The sequence below is a fragment of the Caretta caretta genome, chromosome 9 (assembly GCF_965140235.1).
Source record: "Caretta caretta isolate rCarCar2 chromosome 9, rCarCar1.hap1, whole genome shotgun sequence".
Classification (NCBI taxonomy): Eukaryota; Metazoa; Chordata; order Testudines; family Cheloniidae; genus Caretta; species Caretta caretta.
In genome coordinates, this window is record NC_134214.1 from 4570709 (window position 1) to 4590108 (window position 19400).

Consider the following 19400-nt stretch of genomic DNA (forward strand, 5'->3'; position numbering starts at 1 on the left):
AGGAGATATTGATTTGGGGGCGGGGGACAGTTTTGTTTTTGAGGGTTGAATCATTCTCTTCATAACTTGCAGCCTCTTCAGTGAAGGGACTGTCTTCCTATGTGTTTTCACAGCATCTAGCACATTTTGGCCATTACCACCTGTCACCGTGCCTTTGTGGGTCACAACTGAGAATACCAAATTCAGGACAAACTGCTGAGAAAAAGGGCGGATACACCCCAAAACTGGAGGTTATTCTCCCATGAGATATACCAAACCAGTAACAAAAGTAAAACTTCTGTTTCACCACACTGGCTAACAAGAAGTCATAAAAGCAGTTTCCTTAGGCATTCCACTCCTTGGATCACCCCCAAAACATTAAACTTAGAGATGAGTGGGGTTCTTTAAAACCAATCTCCTCAAATAAAAGATCCATTTGATCCCAAAGGACCAGCCACACACCCAGGTCAATATACAACTCAGATCTGATCCAATAATCATGCTGATGCCAATCCCTTAGTGTCTAAAATCTAAAGGTTTATTTATAAAAAAGAAAGAAAGTTAGGTGAGAGTTAAAATTGGTTAAAGGAATCAAATATATACAGTAATTGCAAAGTTCTTGGTTTAGGCTTGTAGCAGTGATGGAATAAACTTCTGGCTTAAGTCAAGTCTCTGGCTGCTTCCAAATCATTGGAAGGACCTCAGTCCCTTGGTTAGAATGCTCCCATTAGTATAAATCCATAGTCCAGAGACTGGTGCAGGAGAGAGGCAAAATGGAGGTGTTTCCAGGGCCTTTTATAGCTTCTGCCATGTGGAAGGAAACTCATTGTTTCGAACAAAGCCCTCAGCACAGCTAGTGGAAAAATCACAGGTGACAAGATGGGGTTTGGAATCACATGGACAAGTCACATGTCCATGCATAATTTTCCTTAGTCACAGCAGGAAATCATGACCCATACCCCAGACAGAACCTTTGCAGGACAGTCCATTCAGTGTAGATGGGCATCTCCCATGGTCCACTGTCAGTTAAATGTTTCTTGATGAGCCATTTAATTTGAATAGTTCCTCCAAGATGTGCTAGCTAACTGATGTTACCCCAGGAGCAAACATTTGAAATCTAGGTAAAGAGCCAATACTCATAACTTCAAATACAAAAATGATACATGCATACAGATAGCATAATCCTAACCAGCAAATCATAACCTTTCCATGACATCTTACAGGCCACATTTTATACAAGATTTGTTGCAAATATATAACAGTGTTGCCACAATGATCTATATGGTCATATTTTAATCAGATAACATCACACCACTGCATCAATAATCAATCATCATCCCAGTGTAGGAAGTTTTTAAATGAATATGTTGATCTTTAAATACACAGTAGGGAGGTCACTGCAGGTTGCTGTAACTGTGATGTTGCACTCCATATGATTTTATGAAAATATGGTAATGAGTGTGAATATAATGTAACTGGAATATGCTTCACACAAAAGGTCTCTTGCAAGATATCATTACAAAGTTTATAATCTACTGAGTGTGGTCATCCTATTTGTATAAATGTATCATTCTTGTATCTGAAACTAGAAATATGAAATATAACTCTGAGAGGTCCTACTGTAATTATGCAAAGTGTGGGCCATTAAGGGCGGTTTGGAGTCTTGGTGGCTCCCATCAACTAGGACAATTGGTTGTAAATGGTTCTGTTTACTTGCAAGCCTTCCCGTGAGTCAGGCCAGGAAGAATGAAGGCTTGGGGTCTCACAGGATATGTGACCATGTCATGTGGTACTGGAATCCATCTTAAACCTCGTGCTCTTCCATTTAGAAGGAGGGGTGGGGACTCAGAGACAAAAGATTCCCACCTTGTGCCAAAGCTATATAAGGGGGTGGAACAGAACAAAGGAGGCTGCAGACATGAGAAATCCCCTAGCTACCACCTGAACTGTAACAAGAACTGTACCAGGGGAAAGGATTGGGCACAGACTCGAAAGGAGTCTAGTCTGTGAAAGAAGCTTATTGGAACATCTCTGAGGGTGAGATTTTATTGGGAATCAGTTTCTTCATGTATTAGGCTTAGACTTCCGTGTTTTGTTTTATTTTGCTTGATAACTTACTTTGTTCTGTCTAAAGAAAAGGAGGACTTGTGGCACCTTAGAGACTAACCAATTTATTTGAGCATGAGCTTTCGTGAGCTACAGCTCACTTCATCACTGCATCCGATGAAGTGAGCTGAGGCTCACGAAAGCTTATGCTCAAATAAATTGGTTAGTCTCTAAGGTGCCACAAGTCCTCCTTTTCTTTTTGCGAATACAGACTAATACGGCTGCTACTCTGAAATTTGTTCTGTCTGTTATTACTTGGAACCACTTAAATCCTACTTTTTATACTTAATAAGATCACTTTTGCTTATTAATTAACCCAGAGTAAGTAATTAATACCTGGGGGAGCAAACAGCTGTGCATATCTATCAATCAGTGTTACAGAGGGTGGACAATTTATGAGTTTACCCTGAATAAGCTTTATACAGAGTAAAACGGATTCATTTGGGGTTTGAATCCCATTGGGAGCTGGGTGTCTGGGTGCTGGAGACAGGAGCACTTCTTAAGCTGTTTTTAGTTAAGTCTGCAGCTTTGGGGAGCGTGGTTCAGACCCTGGGTCTGTGTTGCAGCAGGCTGGCGTGTCTGGTTCAACAAGGCAGACTTCTGGAGGCCCAGAGAAAATGGGCTCAGAGGTAGTCTCAGCACACCAGGTAACAGTCCGAAGAGGGTTTCTGTGATCAAACGCATCACAGTAACATTCTCTGATATTTCACCATAGATTTCATTCTTCCTAGCAGACACCAGAAAACCATAGTCTTTCATTTATTCAGAGTCAAGACAAAAATCACTTCAACTCATGATCTGCAATCCACCTTTGCGTTACAGCACGGGGTAGTCAGGAAAGTTCTCTGTAAAAATGATAGCCTGGTGCTCTGCACTTATTCTCTTTTAAGTGACTTCATTATCAGATCAGCTCCATTTACAAGTGAAAATAAGATTTTGCTGACGGCCAGAGATTCAGACTTAACCAGGGGGCTAAAAACAAAAAGGCATGCTGTTCAGATGGGATTTTATCACCCACAATCACAATTCTGGGGTTGGAATTTAAGGTGGTAATTTTGTTTCAGACCGCTTGTCTGCAGCCGTGCTAGTCTGTAAACCAAGTGGCTGTGCCTCAGAAAAACTCAAGACAAAAATTGTGCCCTTTCTTGCACTGGTGAGCTGCGACTGAAGACAACCAGTGGCCTTCCTGGGTTATCTGTGCAGCAGGTGGGCAGGTCTGTAGTGAGCCCAGTGCTCCCTTGTTACCATGAGCCACACCCTGCAAGATGCCATAACAACAATAATCTATATAGCTACAATCGGAGGATTGCAACAGCCAAGAAAGGAATAAACAGCATGTGCAGATGAAGTGCCATGGGGAAGGGCAGTGAGATGATTTGCATGCTCATGGCGGCAGCTCTCCTTTCATTTAAAAAGGAGTAAATCTGAAGTAATTTCCCCACATCAATGGGGTTTCACTGATGAGAGGAGGACCAGACCTCTGGAAAGACAGAAGAAGAAACTTCTTTAATAAAATCCCTTCCAAAGCTCTCTCTGAGGAAACCAACAGCCCCGTATGCACCTCTCCCGCACACCGGGGGATAACTGCGAGCTCCTTGGAAAAGGCAGCTTTGTCTGCACAGGACTGAACAAACTGCCCCCTCGCTTGCAAACACACTCCAGATGGTTATTTCGGGTCTGCTGCAAGAAGCACGGCAAACACCACCCGCAGCCCTCTGCGACTGCACTTTCCCTACCAAGATGCCTTATCCTGAGGGGCTGCTCGGTCACATCACCTCTCCTTGTTTTAACGAGACAAATGGCAGCGGGCTTTGACTCCTCAAATAGTCTGCAGTTAAAACAAGCTCAAAATAAGCATTGTAAAAAATGACTGGCCTCTTGTATCCAGCAGCTGCTTGCCAAAAGGCACCAGCAGAATGTAAAGGGGGAGCAGCGGACAAGTCAGCTGGACCAAAATCTGACCTTCCTTTATTTTCTTTCATACTTTCACACAAACACAGTCAGGGCGGCTGGGGCTAGTGGTCAGAGCAGTGGGCAGCCGGGCCTGCAGCGGGTGGCAATACATAGTGGTCAGAGCCAGGGTCAGGAACCAGGAGTCAGAGCCAAGGGTTGGAACTGGAATCAGGAACTGAGCAGGGCCAGAGTAAAGCAGGAACAGAGCCAGAGCAGGACTGGAGGGAGGCTGGGAACAGGAGTGATCCCACTTGAGGGTGTAAACACTGAGCAGCCGGGGGAATAAAGTGCTGGTTCTGTTGGTTACTCTGGCCAGTCAGGACACTTTGTTGCAAGCCAGCTGTGCATGACCTGTGAGTCCTCTGTTGCTCACAAGAGTTGGAGCTAGCTGGTCCCAACAACAGGAGTTGAGGGACCAACAGTGAGTCAGTGGACAGGGGTCCTGATGGCACTTTTTCTATCTTAATCATCATTGCCCGCGTGGTGACGCAGGCTGTTGTGTTGCTGGAAGTGCCTTCATTAGATGAGACATAAAGCTGAGGTCCGCATCACTTGTAGCCATTAAAGGCCCCATGAGACTTTTGGCAGGAGATGGGGCGTTAAGCCACATGTGCTGGCCAAGTACCAACTTAGCTGCAATTTCCCCTCTAGCTTCAACATGAGGAGTTTACCCTCCACCAAATCAAACCATCCACTTGCAGGAATATACCAGATGCCACTAAAGGGAGGGCAACGTTTCAGAGGTGAATGAGTGTAAAGGATCTCTACATGAACAGTCCATACAATACTTGGAGATCCTTCTTAATGTAAAGGAATATAATAAAAGGCAATTTATTAGAGATCAATAGCTGAACAAATGATTAAGGCATCAGTGTAGGACTTGGAAGATCCAGCTTTAAGTCCCTGCTCTGCCACAGACTTCCAGTGTGACCTTGGGAAAGTCATTTAGCCACTCTGTGCCGCAGGACCCCGCCCCCCATTGTATGGATGGGGAAATCGGCCCTGTCCTTCCTCACAGTGGTGTTGAGAGAACATATACATTCGAGATTGTGAGACACTCAGATATTATGGTAATGGGACCATATGAGGGACTCTGCTTTTGTTCTGTGTCCATGACTAGGGCTCCTAGGCACTAAGGTAATACAGATAATTAATAATGAATCATACGGAAGATAGAAGAATATCCAACATTGTGCAGGCGTGATAGCATTTATATCGTGACAATTTCCATATGAGAATTTGGTCTTTATTGCTCAGGATGAGGATATATCTTTAGCCAACGAGAACCCTGAGGGTATCTCCGTGATTATATCACAAGCTGATAGGAGACGAGATATATGATAGATGACAAATCATTATCTTGCTTCTCCTGTCTAACTGTTGCTGTTCCTCGTTCTTGCCTCTCAAGAAATGCATGTGAACTATCCCTTGCCTTCAATTGTATGTGCTTGGGTGATTTCTTTTACAATGTTTATTGGCTAAAGCTATTCTCTTGTGTGTGAAATTGTCTACAGTAATTTCCATCAAGCGAAGCTACAACGATGTGTATTGGTGAAAACAGAGCTGATGGAGCTGCAGGCAGCCCTGCCTCTGAACTCATCCTCTAGCCTTGTAGGGGGTTTAGCCGATACTTCCAGAGCTAAGAGCAGACAGAACTTTACTGATCCCTATTCCACTTCCTTTTCTAGGAACATCAGCTGTGCCGACATAGCATCCGGAAACCAAATGACCTGATTGAAACCAGAGATGTGAAAAGAGAAACTGACTAGCAGGAGGAGAGCTGTTAAAGAGACGACCCTGAGTGCTGACGGACCAAGTAAAATGACCTTTCTCCAGTATGACAGTTCAAATGTAATTATTTGGACAAATCATTTTCATGACTTAATATAACGCCCTGAAGCTTTCCAGCAAGGTTAATTGGATTCCTCAGTTCAAAACCTATCTGCTCTTAACCAACTTTTAATATGCTGAGATCCAGTTTTCTTAATTCAAACTAATAAAGTGATTAGTTGACAGCTATCTGGTATGCTACAATTACCATGGCATTTAGACCTCAGGCAGAAGATATTTAATGCAAATCAGAGTCAATGTCTCTGCCCACTTGTCCTTTTTTCTGATTATTTGATCAATGTGCCATATGAATCTTTAGCTTGTATGGTCCATGGTACTATACTAAATAAATGCAGCCTGGCTACAAAGGCAGAAAGGTTGGTTCAGACAGTTAACCATGCGAAGTCCAAACGCTTCCCCCCCGCTTTCATCCTTAATTTTTTTCCAAGTGGGTTTAATGCTGGTGAAAGGTGCTGGATTGATAGCCCGGGAGGGTGGCTTTCCGTATTTATCCACAGAATGGATACAGCACAAGCTGCAGCAGAGTGAGCTCTCTCCCTGCACTGCCATGTCAGAATGCCTCTTTTGTACGTGAAAGCGTAGCTCAACCTGGATGCAAGTTTGGAAGTTTTTTTTAAAGTGACTTATTCAAGGACTGTCTGGGTATTTGGTTTTATCATCCCCTGTGGTTCTGTTCTAGGCTGGGTTCCCCGCCCCCTTCCCTACTTTTTTTGATAGATGCACAATTAGCTCTGGATAGTTTCCCCAAAGTGCTGTATGGCGCTCAAGAGGCTGAGCAGAAATGAGGAGGAATTCTACAAAACAACAGGGCACATGCCAATCACCTCTCTCCTGCTAGTAAATAATGTTTAAAAGAAAACTGAGACTGGAGGCCTCAGGTTGGATGCACTAGTCCATCCCGGCAACCTGAGAATTAAGTGTGATCCGTAGATTGTTCAGTGCCCAGCTTGTATGTCATCTGCCTGAGCTAAGACTTGGGTTTTTGCAGGTTGCTGGTTTCCTAGCTTGCTCCATGGCCATTCAATCTTTGACCTTATTGCTGAGGATAACATGGCTAGCAATTTCTGACTGGTTTGGTGATTTGGGCACCTACACTGGGTGCTAGAACCAGTTCACTCATTTAATTTCATGTAAACTAAACAGCCACTGGGTGGCAAATGGCAGCTGTTTCCAATCAATGGTCTTACCAATGACCTAAAGTTGAAGGGTTTTATATCCCATTCCCCTGAGCCATACAGCCCTCTCTGTCAAAAATCATACTGTGAAAGGAGTCAAGTCATCTAGTGATGCAGCATTAGCCTGCAAGACATAAATATTTCAGCTTCACAACTATAAGTGCCAAGCAAAACTCAAGCTCCATTTCATACCACTGGGTTTCCCTGACAGATCTATCCGCCAAGTTTATGAGAAATTGAAGTGCAGATAGTGGGAAATCTCAAGAATGACTGAGTTGCTTGACTTCACCACATAATCCAAAGCTCACACTAACTTGTATTTTATACAGAGGCATGAGATACCACAATTAAATACCTTTAAAAAGGGAATCAGTGGCTCGCCTCTTTCAGACAAACAAGATGACATGGTTCATAGAATCATAGAACATCAGGGTTGGAAGGGACCTCAGGAGGTCATCTAGTCCAACCCCCTGCTCAAAAAAGGAACAATGGTTATAAGAAGCTATAATTAACCTTGGTATATTTCCACTGAAGTCCATTGGGCCAAGTGGAATTGCTCTTGCTTACACCAATGCAAGTGAAATCAGAATCAGGCCCTCTGGTATTGCACCAACTTACACCAAGGCTGAATTTGACCCAATAGCTAGAGAGGTTGCAGACTGATGGTGTCAGAAAAAACCAGGCACTGAAACATTGAACTTAATCACTGGTGAGAGTTTAAAAATACAGTTATAGAGCATCAGATTTATGTTGAAACTACAGAGGGATCCCTATGAACAATTACACTACATGCCCAAGCTTACCAAACGAATCCATCATTACTAATGCCACTGCATTAGCAGTGCGGCTGTCAAGTCTCCCCGTCACAGAGCGTGGTAAATAGATCAAAAGGCCCTGGGTAGATTTATTCAATGTGACGCGGCACTTACCGAAGTAGTCATCAGAGGGTGGATTCTCCATGTCGTACAGCATCTTCTTGGTCAGATGTTCCAGCTCATCCTCGGGTCTGAACAAAGGAGCGTCTGATGCCGAGCCAGAGGCAGGGTACCCACTCTGCAGAAGGGAAGACACATGCTGCTCGTGAAGTTTCAAATCAGCATTAAAGTGTCCACCAACGCTGCACATGCCCGATGTAAGACAGAAAGGTAAAGAAAATTCACTCTATTGGCTGTTTGGCTTTCAAGCTCACTTGTGGGTCTTATTTTTCTTCTCCTGGGACCCAGTGGGTTTGGACAAATGAACATCCTATTTAATGAAATGAAAATAGATGGCTTAAAACGCTAAACAATTTCCATCAGAATGAGATGAGTAAGTATTACTAGAAGGGATGTATGTACCCAGTAATTAGACAGCCTAGCAGACCTTTGGACAGACTTGAAATAAGAAAGAAAGAAGGAATTATGCTAAGGATAATCAAATATAAACATTTCCTAATAAGAAAGGTGTCGGAGGTTTTAGAATTGTCTTCCTAGGGAAGTGGTGGAAGGCCCGTTGGCTTGAACCACTTAAAACTAGACTGGACACAGACTCAGAGAAGATGCCAGAGGGAACAGTCTTGCATTTGGTGGAAGGGACAGACTAGGAGAGCTAGTCTCCAAGGACTAGATATATTTTCTCTTTAGTATGGCTTCCACAGAGCCAAGTCCTGATCAAAGGAAGTTTTGCCATTCATATGAAGAGCACCAGAATTTGGCTCACAGATTTTAGATCTAGCGATGCAAACATTTTAATGTGTGCTTAGAAATGAGACCTCTTGGCCTTCATGTGTTAAGAGCTGGTGTGCAGTATCTGCTATGTTTTCCAGTGAGTTGTCTTAAGAAAACAACAGAAATATGGAGACATCTTGAGAAACAGGGAAGTATTCTAGTGCATCAATGTACCCTGGGAGGATCTCAGAAGCAGTTAAGTACGGTGTGTGTAATTCAGTACAAGGGTCATTACAGAATTAAAAGATGCTGAGATAAGATTTCCAGGCTTATACAATTTTCTTGAATAACCTGTATGCAAGAATGAACTTGTTTATGGAATAAAGTATGGTTAAAGTCAGGGTGGCTTATTTGGTTAATTGCTGCTTTCATCTAGGATTTCATTTCAGATCCATACCTTAGGATCATTACTCTAGAGGCAAATATCAGCACAGGCTATCTCACACACATGCCGTTTCCTATACCTTATACTCATTTACATGTGGATCAATGGGTTACATCGCTGGAGAACAACATATTGGACACCCTGGTGATAAACATTTAACTTACAGAGACTGCAAAAAATCATACAACTGACCCGATGAATCTTTCGAACCACTTGTTGTCAACCAAGTACAACAGCACCCCCACTGACCTGTCTAAACACACCAACTCTTTCTTTTCAAGAAAGCGGGAAATTCTGTACTTGACATCAGTCAGGTGGAGGAGTTCTTAGAATTGTGTTCTGTGATAACATCTCCATCAGCCTCATTCTTCTGAGATGCTATACTCCAAATCTGAGAGACATAAGAACTCAGAAAAGCATCACTGATCTTTTGGTTTTACCACTGATGACTGTTCTCAGTCTTTAAAAAAAAAAAAAAAAAAAAGGAAGCCAAATTTATAAGTTTGATCCCTCTTCTGTTCAAATCAGGTGTATCAATTTTTCCATTACAAATATGTCCCATTCTTTAGTATACTATGACACTACACTGGCCTGAAAGTCTGTTTCCAGCAAGTAACCTATGAAGCTTCTAGTAGCAACCAGGAGTTGAGAAATTCAGTTGTATAACAAGAATAAATCAACTCCTATTGGCAGTCTCACAAACAGACAAGGAGTCACTAGGTAGGGTACATTCTGTCATCAGCTTCACCTGTTCCCATGTGGGCAGGTCCTCCAGGACCTTCCCTGCTCCCTACAATCTCCCCAGGAAAGGTCACTGCCTAAATTGGATATTTTCTTCTGTTAAGCAAGTGAGATACCATTGGAATGAAAGTTTGAAACAATCTTCTCAGACATTACTAATGGATGATGCAGGTTGACCTTCCTGTTCTATAGCAGGACGACAGATGCTGGAAGACTTTTGATCAGTCCCCCCCAGCAAAAAATGGATTTCTCACTATGTATTCATTTTTATGAGATAATTTGTGTCTGTCAATGTGTTTCAGTTTTTATACCCCCCGCCCCCCTCAAAAAACTGATTTTTTTAGTTTTCAACAACCAGAATCAACAACCAAAAATTGGTTCTGGGTGTTTTGACCAAATTCTCACAACTCCAGGGAAAACTGTCAATCTGAACAAAAAATGTTCATTATTTTGGAGAGAATAAAATACATATTTGACCAGTTCTAGTCAGGACTGTTATAACTGTCCCCTGTTATATCTCCCTTCAATATCACTATCCCATTTTTCTTAAAAAGTCTGGTTTTGATCCTTCAATGCTGCTGAGAATTAATGCCTTTCAGTGTACATGTTTGAAATAGCTTCTCAGCTCCACAGAGCTGCCTCTGCCTGATGGTGAACCCTTTTAAGGATGTATTATTAAAAAACTGGGCCTTTTCGTTTCTTTTTTGCTTCTTTATGATAAATCATAGATAGGAGGGTTGGAAGGGACCTCAGGAGGTCACCTAGTCCAACCCCCTGCTCAAAGCAGGACCAACCCCAACTAAATCATCCCAGCCAGGGCTTTGTCAAGCCTGACCTTAAAAACCCCCATGGAAGAAGATTCCACCACTCCCCTAGGGAACCCATTCCAGTGCTTCACCACGCTCCTAGTGAAAAAGTTTTTCCTAATATCCAACCTAAACCACCCCCATTGCAACTTGAGACCATTACTCCTCGTTCTGTCATCTGCTACCACTGAGAACCATCTAGATCCATCCTCTTTGGAGCCCCCTTTCAGGTAGCTGAAAGCAGCTATCAAATCCCCCCTTACCCTTCTCTTCTGCAGACTAAATAATCCCAGTTTCCTCAGCTTCTCCTCATAAGTCATGTGCTCCAGCCCCTTAATCATTTTTGTTGCCTTCAGCTAGACTCTTTCCAATTTTTCCACAACCCTCTTGTAGTGTGGGGCCCAAAACTGGACCCAGTACTCCAGATGAGGCCTCACCAATGTCCAATAGAGGGGAATGATCAGGTCCCTCGATCTGCTGGCAATGCTTCTCCTTATACAGCCCAAAATGCCATTAGCCTTCTTGGCAACAAGGGCACACTGTTGACTCATATCCAGCTTCTCGTCCACTGTAACCCCTAGGTCCTTTTCTGCAGAACTGGTCCCAGGTCTGTAGCAGTGCACGGGATTCTTCCATCCTAAGTGCAGGACTCTGCACTTGTCCTTGTTGAACCTCATCAGATTTCTTTTGGCCCAATCCTCCGATTTGTCTAGGTCACTCTGTATCCTATCCCTATCCTCCAGTGTATCTACCATTCCTCCCAGTTTAGTGTCATCTGAAAACTTGCTGAGAGTGCAATCCACGCCGTCCTCCAAATCTTTAATGAAGATATTGAACAAAACCGGCCCCAGGACCGAAGCTTGGGGCACTCTGCTTGATAGCGGCTGCCAACTAGACATGGAGCCATTGATCACTGCCCGTTGAGCCCGACGATCTAGCCAGCTTTCTATCCACCTTATAGTCCATTCATCCAGCCCATACTTCTTTAACTTGCTGGCAAGAATCCTGTGGGAGACCGTATCAAAAGCTTTGCTAAAGTCAAGGAATAACCTGTCCACTGCTTTCCCCTCATCCACAGAGCCAGTTATCTCATCATAGAAGGCAATTAGGTTAGTCAGGCATGACTTGCCCTTGGTGAATCCATGCTGACTATTCCCGATCACTTTCCTCTCCTCTAAATGCTTCAAAATTGATTCCTTGAAGACCTGCTCCATGATTTTTCCAGGGACCGAGGTGAGGCTGACTGGCTTGTAGTTCCCTGGATCCTCCTCCTTCCCTTTTTTGTCATTCTTCTCGAGAAGGTTTCTGCCCCCAAGGCAGAAGGAGGGGGGCAGTAAGTGTAACAAATAGTTTGGTATTTGGACATAATTCCCAGCTCAGGTTTAACACACAGACTGTGTTTCCCATCGCTAACTGGCAGCAAAGAGCTCATCAACATTTAAGGATGGGCACTACATTAGCCTTTTTCCAGTCGTCCAGCACCTCCCCTGATCACCAGAAGTTTTCAAAGATAATGGCCAATGGCTCTGCAATCATATCCGCCAACTCCTTTAGCACCATCAGACGACTGTGAACTCTCAATGCCTTGTTGAAAGGTTGTCAATGAATCTTTAACAGTTGGGTACTTTATCCAGAATGTTGGTTAGTCATTGAAGGTAAAGATGTCTTAACAAACAGTCAAAAACCAAGAGCTTTAAACCGTTTGGCTAAACATCCCTTCCATTCTCAAATGCTCATGTTTCCTTCCCCTTTGATGTCATCATTTCAGGCATCAAAAAGACTTCCAGGGTAGACAAGTCCTGAATTCCTAATGTCAAAAACGAACACGGGGGTGGGGAGGAGAAAACCAACTAACCAAAGCCTTCTCTGTCCATCCTGAAGAGATCGAGAGGGGCACTGACCCAAGTACCTATATTTTATTCTTCTTTGCAGGGTCACCTTTAATTCAAACGATGTAGGAGTCCTGCTGAGACCTTCACCTGGTAAGGGTACTTCCACCGTGAGGCGACTGGCAGAACTGAAAGTGAGGTTCCATGGAACTGCCATCCACTTCCAACAACAAAAATCCTCTGAGATCCGAACCCAGTCGCATTTAGGGCATGAGTTCTTGGCCTGTGAGCAGGTTTCAGGGGGTCATGGTCACCTTTCCTTTCTTTATGCATGATTGGGAAGGGTGTTCCAAAACTTTTTCCTGTTGTAACGTGGGGGGAATGGCAAAGGTAGAGCTAACCACTGACCCTAGGATAACACTCACCCCTGTACTCACCCAGTATGAGTTCCACCCTAGGGGCTTATGGGGGACTAAATGGTGCATAAGCCTTGCACTGGCTCTCTGTCCAAGGGAGAACATTGCCCCTAAGTGAGACACCCCTCAGTGGGACTGTCCATGGAGTAAAGATACTCACATGAGCAAGAGTTTTAGAACTGGCACTTGACCCAGAAGCCAATGGCCAATATTTTAATGACATTTTTTTAAAAGTCAGGTAATAATAAATGATGTACCCCTATAAAAGGCTTATTAATAAAACAATTAGAGCTGCCAAATTTAAAGCATTTAATCTGGGTAGAACTTTTTCCCCCCCAGCATTCTCTCTTTCCTAAGAGCAGATCATGCATCGCGCTTGAGCATATATTTGAATACAATGAGCATAGCCAAGGATTTATTAGCTCTGGAAATCAATCAGGCAACCAAACCTCTTAACATATTATTCCATCAATTGCGGGTGTTCTTGTTTCCATGCTGAAAAGACGAACGACCACACAATAGTTCTGATTTTTAGTTAGTTCCCCGGGGCTTTTTGTGAAGACAAGGTGGTGCAGCTTCTGAGAGGCTGATGGCTTCCCTTTTAATACACTGCTTCTTAAAGATGCCTAAAAGCCCCACTCACAATGAAGGCCCCCACTGCACCAGGCAGTCTATATACACAGATTAAGAGACAGCTGCCTCGCTGAAGGCCTTACAGTGTAAATAGACAAGATGGAGAAAGCATCGATTTACAGATAGGGAATTAAGGTAAAGGGACGCAATGACACAACCAGGGAGTCTATGGCAGAGGTGGGAATTGAACCCAGAGCTTGTGAGTCGTAGCCAGTGCAAACTATAAGAGTGTGAACAACAGAGCACACTGAAGAGTTGCACTCTAACTGCTTGGTGCGATGCTGCTGGTGCAAACTAAAAGGTACCTGGTTTGCATTAACATAGTCCTGCTTGAAAGAGGACTACGTTAATGCAATTCATACCCTCACAGTCTACACCGTGGCTTGGGGTAGACAAGGCCAGTGCTTTCCTCCTCCTGTGGTAGACGCTAACAAGTCACTTCACATCAGCTCGCAGCCCGGCTGCCGGGACCCCATACTAAGCATCTCCACAGCGGGTCCTCATGGCTGAAGGAGATTGTCTTTCTTGTGCCCCATAGTGCACAAAATGGTCATCAGATGCACACAGTGCCTCCAACCCATCCCTCCCTCCAAGTCCCTGTTGCATGTCAGCTAGGGTGCCCCATTTTTATAGGGACAGTCCTGTTTTTTGGGACTTTTTCTTATATAGGTGCCTATTACCCCCCATCCCCTGTCCCGTTTTTTCACAGATGCTATCTGGTCACCCCAATGTCAGCTGCAGGCAGCCGTTGGGAGCTGGGCTCTGAAGGAGTCAGTGGGCAGGGCGGGTAAGTTCTTGGCCTCTGCTATGCAGGTCAGACTAGATGTCCCTTTAGGCCTTAGAATCTATGACCCCCCCATCTCCCCAGCATTGGCTTCTCTCATCTCCACATCCCCAGATCAACTCCTCCGAGGACAGGGCCCTTCACACCTAACAAACAGGGACAGGGTTTGCCCCGAGGGGAACATACTGAACTGCCACAGGTTCAAGCTTGTCCACGTTTGTCAGAGTTCGGAGGCAAACACTCACCACACTGCCTTTTAGCTGCAATAAATGGGGAGGTTTGGAAATGCTGCTGCAATACTCTGCCCAAACAACACACTTCTGCATCAGCCAGCCACAGTCCTCGGACAGTGTCTAGTGACATAATCAACAACAGACGCCGATGATCACACTCAGTGCGTTATTTGTTTATTTTTCCTACAGACACTACATATGAATGCCCAATGTTTAAGAAGAGCTCAGCAGAACCTTTTCCTGTATTGCACTGCTCAGTGCATGAGCATCCAGAAAAGCATGTTTCATGCCTATAGTCAAGTCTGGTACATTTGGTGAGAAAGGGGAAAAGAAATACATGATGCATCCACAGTCTGATCTGAAGGTCTGTTTCAGCAGAACTATCTCTTTCCTCCTGCCTTGATGGGTCAGAGGTAAAAAAGTGTGTGTGTATGTGTGTGTGTGTATGTGTGTGTGTGTATATACACATAGAGAGAGAGAGAGGTCTGTAGTCTACGCAGAATTGCAGTGCAGGAATCCTGGTCCCCATGGCTTCATTTGTTTCACCAACCTCAATCACAAAGATTAGAAAACTGACCAATCAAAATGGAAAGAAGCCGTCCCCTGGAGAAGGCTAAGCACTCTTATAGACCTCAATACCGCCCCAGCTACACATAATTCTTCTTTAGCTCAAGTAGTAGAGGACTATGCTTCAAGAGCAGGAGGATCTGAGTTCTCTCCTCACTGCTGCTGGAAAGCACTAAGCGGCCTCGGTGAGTAGCACAGTAAGAACTGTTGTAATGGTCCTACGCTGCTACGCATTCACGTACACACAAGTATATACATTCTCCGAAGCACTTGGTTAACACGACACAATGGAAAACACTAGCATTCCAAGGGTTAAGTTTCAATTGGTCTCTCACTCTGCAGTAGAAAATATCTTTATGCTATAAACAAAAGGAAGTGACTAACATCTGTGCCACCCTCAACATGCTGCAACAAAATCTGGCTCATCTTCCTCATTAAAGTTCAGTTCCTAAAAAGCCAGGTCAAGAGGAGCAATTGTGTGGAATCAGTATGCAATTATTTGGTACCATAAGCCAAGGTTTCATTTCAATAGTTAGCTTCAGCTTTTCTTTTCTTTTTCTTTGGCACTCAAGACCTGAGAAGCATCTGTCTACCAACTACACAGTGCAGGGTACTTTGGATTTAGTCAAGTTCGTTATCCAACACCCTCAATCCCCCTTCTCAAAGTTCCACCCAAATGGGTAAAAAAACACCATGCAAAATCAGCAGACATCCAAAAATTATGTGCTAATGAATAGACCATCATTCAGGGTACACTGTACATGTTCATTTTTCTTATTCCTTTGCAAATGATGTATAAGAGGTTCCTTCTCTCAGAGAGAAAATAACTTCAATTACGTGTTCTCAACTAAAGAAACATGGAAATTATCTTCTTTTTAAAAGGTAGAATTAGCCCAATTTGGAACTGAAAGGCTGCCAGAAACATCTCTTGCTGATATTTACTTTCCCTTTCATTTTATCCTTCTTGTTCAGCTGCATGAAGTTTTCAGCTCCCTTCTACTCCACAGACACACACAGCACTTTCTGACCACATAAATCATCACTAGTTAGTTCAACCGTTGACTACACTATCAATGGCTTTTTACTTAGTGGTCTGTGTAATCGGAACACTCCTCCTGAGTGCCTCCTAATAGTTGGGTGTGGTATTGCACGCCTTTTCTCACCGCAGAGTCCCCTGTAGGCTGCCAGTTGACATTGGTGGTCTTCCATGGCGTGGCCTTCCAGTTAAGTCACAAAGTCCAAATGAATTACTTCTGGGGTAGTAAAGAGACCAGTAAATTAAAAGTCCTGTTGCCCCCGCTAGGGTCTTCAGCCCTGGCTCTGGGCCCTTTAAATTTAGTCCTTTGTTCAGGCTCTCAAATAAGCCCTGTCTCCTTCTTGGGGATTATGCCACTGTGGCCAGTAGCGGCACTCAGGTGCTCCCACTATTCCAGGGACCCTATAAACAGGCCCCACTACTCAACCCAGGTCCCTGTAAACAGCAGCTAGGCACGGCTTGATTTCAGTTAGTTGCTGCTTCTTTCCTGGGCCTCTTCCCACCCAGTCACTTTTAGCTTCACCCGTATCTCAGGGTCAAAGTTCTTAGGGTCTCTCTCTTCATTCAAACACAGCTCAAGTAAATGCAGCCAGAAACAAAGTCTGGTTATCAGGGCCATCCCTAGCAATTCTGGGGCCCTACGCAGCCCCCCCACCCCGTGGGGTGTGTGTGTAGGGCCCCAGGCTGGGGGAGGGCTGGCTTGGGGGCGGGGGCAGAAGGGAACCAACCCCCAGCACTCACCGGCGGCGCGGCTGAGGCTGGGTTGCTGTACTCCCGCTGCTGGTGAGTGCAGGCCCAGCCCAGCTGCAGAGCTCAGGGGAGTGGTACCGGGGCTGGGGAGGAGCAGGGGCCCTGGGGAAGAGCCGGAGCAAGGGCTGGAGCAGCATGCAGCTGCGCTGGGCACCAGGAAGTTTGGTGCCCCAAATTTCCTGGTGCCTTACGCAGCTGTGTGCTTTGCGTATGGGTAAGGATGGCCCTGCTGGTTATCCCTCAAGCTCCGGTGGCCAGAGCGAAGCACCCTTCCCTAACCCTCTGGTTCTAGCCAGGAAATGACCTGCTAAGGCCCTGCAGGTCCATTTATCTGAGCATGCTGGACTCTGATTGGCTGCTTCTGTGAAGCCTCGCTGGACAAACTTGAGGATCCACTTTCTCTGCTCCTTTCCTAGGAGGACTGTGGGGCCTCCTGACGCAGAAAAGGCCAGGTACACCCTGTCACAGTGCACCAAAGCCAATCCATTGTGACTGAGAGTACTGGTCATCCAAACCAGCTGCAGACTTTCAAGCAAGATGATACAGTGAGATGACACATCCCTCAAGAGAAGAGTTCCTCAAGAAAAAGGGATCTGAAATAGAAACCAACTAACCCTTCCTCCAAGCAAGACTAACTGGAAAAAAATGTTCTTATTCCTGGTTTATCATCTGTTGAAATGTTACAATTGCACAAGCACAGGCAGATTCTTCCAGGTGGACTTGTCTAGAGGCTGTGACAAGTCACTAGGATGTCAGAACTCCTGGGTTTATTCTTGACACACAAGTAATTCAAGTGGGGAGTCTTTAGAAACTATCTGGATGAAGAATGGGTAAAAACATAGGAACAGCCACATTGGATGCAGCCAGTGGTTTGTTTCATCCACTAGCTTCTCTCCAGCAGTAATGGAATAATTTACCCACAGGAAAAATTTCCTCCTGACCTACAATTGTTAGATGTTGGCTCATGAAGTGGGAGAGTTTATATCCATGACAAAACTTATGGTTTTTTTGTTTTAATCCTTAGTATTATAATTCTGAATGTTCTTGATATCCATACACATTTCCAGTCCTTTTTCCAATCCTGATAAACTCTTGGTCTCAATGATCTCTTGTGGCAAGTAGTTCCACAGTTCTATAATCAGGCTAATTGAATATTGTATGAAATACACATTTCCTTTTATCGCTTTTAAAAGTGCCGCCTTTCAATTTTATTGGATGTGCCCTTGTTTGTGTGTTATGATCTCAGGGCATGGCTCAGCAGGGAGGGCATTCTGGCCAAGATTTTCCAAAAACTGAGCCTTAAAGTTATGCTCCTAAATTAAGTGACCTCAGATCAGTAACGAGCTGTTGGGAACGCAAAGCTTTTGAAAATTAGGTCACTTACTTAGGTATCTAAATAGGGACTTAAGAGCCCTAGATAGGCTCATAGTTTTGGAAAAAAACTTGATCCCCATGTTGAGGGGTAAATGGAAGTTTTGCTATTACATTCAATTGGATCAGTAACTGTTACCTTAACTTCTCTCCAAAATTGGTTCAGTAATATTGCACTGATACAGGGGTGTTAATTAATCAATCTCCGTAAAGCATTATTGAGATCCTAGGGCTAAGTGTTGTAGTAATCTTCAAAAATGGTAATAAATGAGCATAGCTATTTTGTCCTTGAATTCTGTGTATTCCATTACATTCAAGCAGACTAAATAAATTATCACTAGTCCTCATGTTTGTGCTGATGTTTTGCATCAGGAAGCGTCAGATTGTTTCTGCTGCATGATATAAAGGCTGGATAATATTTATACGTAGCACCTGTTCTGTGCACCGAATGGGACTGTGCTACATAGCAGCATCCACTTTCATAGAGACACACAGCGGGAGAGATAATATCTTTTATGGGCACAAATTCTGTTGGTGAGAGAGAGAGGCTTTTGAGCTTATACAGAGCTCTCCTTCAGGTCTGATTTATGACATTCAAGGATAAGAGGATATTGACTATGCTTTTTAGGACCAAATTCCTAATAAAACCAAATTCCAAGAACCAAAAGCTGTTTGCAATAGTAATGTTGCCTTTTCTCTTGGGAATTATTGCCAGTTTAAACTACGCTCCTATAAGGCTCAAAATAAAAGCTGCACTTGGCTTTTCACTTACTTTTCTTACTACATGTATGTACAGTAGCTAGCACAATGGGGCCCTGATCTTGGCTGGAGCTTCTAGGCACTACCATAATACTAATACGCCAGCGACACCTTATGTTATGGGTTTAAAGCACTTGTTCTACTCTATAAAAATGGAGGTTCCATTTTCATTGTCTCAGTGTTGTTTCCTGACTGACTGAGGTGAATTTTAGTCTGTTCAAACTGCCTCCCCTGAAAATTTCTCTGGGCTCTGAGAGTCAAGCTGGGTTCTTTCCTTCTCACAGCATCCCCAGTAATAAAGATTCTCCAGGCCAAATGAT

At 44.0% G+C, this 19400-nt stretch overlaps 1 protein-coding gene across 6 annotated transcripts in view; it reads right to left on the reverse strand.

Moving 5' to 3' along the window:
• Positions 1 to 19400, reverse strand: part of LPP (LIM domain containing preferred translocation partner in lipoma) — a 444094-nt gene that overhangs the window by 97610 nt on the left and 327084 nt on the right. For all 6 annotated transcript variants that reach the window (XM_048863294.2, XM_048863299.2, XM_048863293.2 and 3 more), the window contains one exon: positions 7994 to 8117. In XM_048863294.2, coding sequence (XP_048719251.1) covers positions 7994 to 8117 — 124 coding nt within the window. The remainder of the gene's footprint in view (positions 1 to 7993; positions 8118 to 19400) is intronic.